This window comes from Physeter macrocephalus, chromosome 4 (genome assembly GCF_002837175.3).
Source record: "Physeter macrocephalus isolate SW-GA chromosome 4, ASM283717v5, whole genome shotgun sequence".
Taxonomy (NCBI): Eukaryota; Metazoa; Chordata; class Mammalia; order Artiodactyla; family Physeteridae; genus Physeter; species Physeter macrocephalus.
The window spans coordinates 72,959,681-72,963,909 of NC_041217.1; the positions used below are offsets into that span (position 1 = coordinate 72,959,681).

At 51.3% G+C, this 4,229-nt stretch overlaps 1 protein-coding gene across 1 annotated transcript; it reads left to right on the forward strand.

The window, feature by feature from the left end:
• Nucleotides 1-886: 886 nt before the first annotated feature.
• ATP8B2 (ATPase phospholipid transporting 8B2) lies at nt 887-3,558 on the forward strand. The gene is made up of 3 exons (XM_028488157.2): nt 887-892; nt 1,271-1,423; nt 1,680-3,558. Exons 1-3 carry the CDS (start codon nt 887-889, stop codon nt 1,956-1,958), a joined length of 438 nt encoding a protein of 145 aa, XP_028343958.1. The 3' UTR covers nt 1,959-3,558.
• Nucleotides 3,559-4,229: the final 671 nt, after the last annotated feature.

Sequence of the window (4,229 nt, forward strand, 5' to 3'; positions counted from 1 at the left end):
TCATTCATTAATCCAGTGGGCATTCAGTCACCCGCTATCCTGGATGCCAGGGATGCAACAGTTAACAAAACAGGCAAAATCCTTGCTCTCCTGAATCTCATATTTCAATGAGAGAGACAAATTATTTGCACGTTAACAGTTATAATGCCTGAAATAAATAAGTCCTATAAAAAACATCAAGCAAGGTAGAAAGGTACAAGGGTCATCAGCAAAGCCCTTTTGAGGAAGAGACATTGGCACAGAGAAATCTGAATAAAGGGAAGGAGTGAGCCATGTGCCTCTCTGGACAGGAACAGCCCAGGAAGAGGAAACAGTGATATGGAAACCTTAGGTGAGGGCTTGTGGGGAGGTCGTCAGCAGCAGAGGAGCTGGGGGAGTGAAGGAAACGAGGTTGGAAGGTAGGGCTGAGGCGGGAGGGCAGAGATGAGAATCAGTCCAGATCATTTAAGCCTTTATAGGTCAAAGTAAGAACTTTGAATTTTATAATCTAAATGTGATGGGAAGCCATCATCAGAGGGTTTTGAACAGGGAAATGTCATAAACTGATTTATGTTTTTACAGGATCACTCTTACTGTTTTGTGGATAATAAAAGGTAGAGGGCAAAGGTAGAAACAGGGAGACCAGCTAGGAGGCTATAGCAGTAACCCAGGTGACAATGATGGTGGCTTGGAGTCGAGTGAAAAGTGGTGGAATCCCATAGATATTTTGGAAATGGAGCCAGCAGATTGGACGGGGGCCTGAGATGGTGGGGGTAGGAACCAGGTTGACTCCGGGGCTTTTACTTGGAGCAGCTTAGTGGGTGATGGCATCTCCTGGGCTGGGGAAGACGTGGAGCAGATTGGGGTGGAGGAAACAGTAGTTCATTTTCAGCCGTGTGAACCCGAGATGCCTGTTAGATGTTCAACAGAGATGTCAGGTTAAGGCGGTTAAAGAAGTAGGTCTGGGGACTTCCCTGGCAGTCCAGTGATTATCAATTGGCGCTTGCACTGTAGGGGGTGCGGGTTCAATCCCTGGTCGGGGAACTAAGATCCTGCATGTCGTGCAGCCAAAACAAGAAAAAAACAAAACAAAGCAAAACAAAACAGGTCTGAAGTTGTTTTCAGAGTTTGGAGCTAGAGTCCAAGTTGGAGATAAATATTTGGAGAGCAGAGAGAAAGAGAAGCCAGGGATGACTTAGGTTTTGAGACTGGGGACGTGGGGCTGCCAGAAAAAGAAACGGGGAACTCAGCGGGGCGGTGCTGCCCTTGCGCCTGCTTTGTGACTCCCGAGGCCCCGACTCCTTTGTTCCCAGGTAATGCCCAGAACACCCTGGCCCAGCCCACCGTGTGGCTGACCATCGTGCTCACCACAGTCGTCTGCATCATGCCTGTGGTCGCCTTTCGGTTCCTCAGGCTGAACCTGAAGCCGGATCTCTCAGACACGGTGAGAGGCCAGCCTGTCTGCTTTGGGGGACGGAGCCCGTGTGTCCGAAAGCCCTCGGGCTTAAATACGCCTGTGGCTGAAGTTTCTGTTAAGTGCGTGGATGGTGGTCCTCTGCCCTTCCCGGGGACAGACAGCCTGTGCGGTCTTGGAGGTGCCCGTGCCTGCCCCATCCCAGGCGCCCTGGGGCCCTTCCCTGAGGCGGTGTCTGGCGCTGCCACGCTGACGGAGGCTTCTTGCCTCCTGCCTCCCCTGCCAGGTCCGCTATACCCAGCTGGTGAGGAAGAAGCAGAAGGCACAGCACCGCTGCATGAAGCGGGTGGGTCGCACGGGTTCCCGGCGCTCTGGCTACGCCTTCTCCCACCAGGAGGGTTTCGGGGAGCTCATCATGTCTGGCAAAAACATGCGGCTCAGCTCCCTGGCGCTCTCCGGCTTCACCACGCGCTCCAGCTCCAGCTGGATTGAGAGCCTGCGCAGGAAGAAGAGTGACAGCGCCAGCAGCCCCAGCGGAGGGGCCGACAAGCCCCTCAAGGGGTGACGGCTGGGACGGGGACGCCCCTTGCCGGTGATCAGCGCACGCAGGGCTGGCTGGCCACCGAGAGGACAGCATCTCGGAACTGCGGGTCCTCATTCCTTGCCCAGGTCCTCATCCCATCTCCCCTGGTAGATTCTGTCCTGCTGGTCCCACTAGGAGTGGCTGGGGCATCCCCAGCCCAGGGCCCTCCTAGCAGCTGGGAGGGTGGAGGGGGCCGGCCCCAAGGCCAGAGCGGGGGCTGACCAGCCCCAGTGGGGGATCAGATGTGGAACCAAAAACAGAAGAAAAAACTGTGAGAGATTGTGTCTGCCCCTGCCCTGCCTGGGAGCCCACAGGGAGACTGTAATCTCTGTATTTTTTTACTCCCACTCCCCAGAGGGGCCCCAGAGCCCCTGTTCCTGAATTACACAAGAATGTATCATGCCGGGAAGCCAGAGACCTGCTGGGGCCCTGGGCCCCTCACAGTGTGTGTGTCTCTCCTTGATGTGTGTTTGTGTCCAGTTTGGTTTTGTCTTTTTTATTTGGCAAGTGGAGGAGGCCTTTATATGACTTTTATGTTGTGATTGGTGTCTTAACTCTCCTGGGGAAGAGGAGGCCGGCTAGATGTGGAGCGGTTTGGGAGGGGCTGGTGCCCACGAGGGACAGAGAGGCTGACGAGGGAGGGAGGTGCCTGTCAGCCACAGGGTGCGGGGAGAGTACACAGGGGTCCGCTCCTGTGTCCTTCCTCACCTTGAGAGTGAAGTGCTACTCCTCCCCAACACACACAACTCCTGGATTCCGTAAGTCCTGCTGGTATTGGGCTGGAGCCTAGGAAAGTGGCCCCGTCCTTCTCAGTGACCTAAAGCTGGGTGTGAAATGTAGTCCTGAGAACACTTTCTTTAATTTTAAATTTAGACCCAAGTTCACTGGCAGAGTCTGTTCTGACTTTCCTTCTCCCTCCTCGTTGGTGTTTTCCTGCGCCTGAGGTGGCCCGAAAGGGGAAGCTGAGCACCATGAGATGAGGCTAAAGGGAAGCCGACCTCTACTTCTCCCTCTGGTAAAAGAGGTCCCACCCCCTCCAGGCCCAGCACGTGGCAGGAGTTGGTGGGGTCCCTGTACTGAGTGGTGGGGAAAATCAGAGGAGGCGGCTGCCCCGTGCCTGGCTTGGTCTGGACAGCAAAGCTTCGGCTTGCCTGTCCTCCCTCTCCGTCATCTACACCTAGGAAGCTCTTCCCCAAATTACGTGTCTCCCAAGTTAGTTGCTACCAAATCAGTCTTGGGAAGAATTTTTTCCTTGTCTTTGGTAGTGGAGAGGGTTACTCAGGAATGGTGTGGAGCTGGGAGTGGGCCATGTGGGAGTCCCAAGGGAACTGGAGGTGGGCTGCGTTGAGGCAGGGTGGGGTGGGCAGGGGATGAGGGTGGGGAAAGCTTGACAGGGAAATTCTTTAGGCCACACGGTTTACAAACCCAACATCATGTCTGTTTGTGTGTCTCTCAAGGTGAGAGTGATTTTTATACCAAAGAGGAAATGATTTTTTTTTCATATTTGGTTTGTCTATATTATATAAATATAAATATATATATATATATATATATACAGTTATATATATATTATTTTTTTGGTTCTCTCTCGTTTTTTAGGGAGGGAGGAAAGTACCAAGTTGCAGTGAGCTGTAATTAAGGAACATTCTGTATAATTTATGACACATTTCTATACTTGCAAAAATTATATCATTTTATGGATATAAGAGAAAAATGCCTTTTTATAAAATTCCAGTTTCTGAGAAGTGTGTAATTTGTCTCTTTTCTGGTGTTTAACCAAGACTGGTGGTAAAAGTAAAGACAGATAGAAACTTTCTTAAATGGAACTGAGTGGGTAGATGTGGGCCGAAGTGGAGAAAACAGAATCTGACTGGTGGGGTAGAGCACCTCCTCTGTTTGCACACCTTCTGGGATCTGAGTTTCAGCTGGAAGATGGGGCAGTGGGCGGGACTGAGGTGGATCACAGAGACTTTGTGTTCTGCTGATGGCTGGGTGCTTAGGACCTTGACTGTTTGCTTTTCCAAACACAAGCCAAACTCTTATTCCTAACACATACCAGATAGGTGGGTATGTGTAGGGGAAAGGACCGGGTAAATATTTTGATTTTTTTTTTTTTTTTTTTTTTAACTACCACCCCATGCCTTTTCCATTAGCACAGGCCTCATAGCCTCCCATCTTCCTGGCTTTTTTTTTTTTTTTTCTGGCTTTTCACAGGGAAGTAAGATCCCGAATGCAGTGCAGCTAAGAAAAAAA

What these genes read in the sequence shown, in the direction of transcription:
- ATP8B2 (XM_028488157.2), top strand. An exon ending in AGCCGGATCTCTCAGACACG is followed by an intron (nt 1,424 to 1,679) that starts GTGAGAGGCCAG and finishes CTCCCCTGCCAG; the next exon opens with GTCCGCTATACCCAGCTGGT.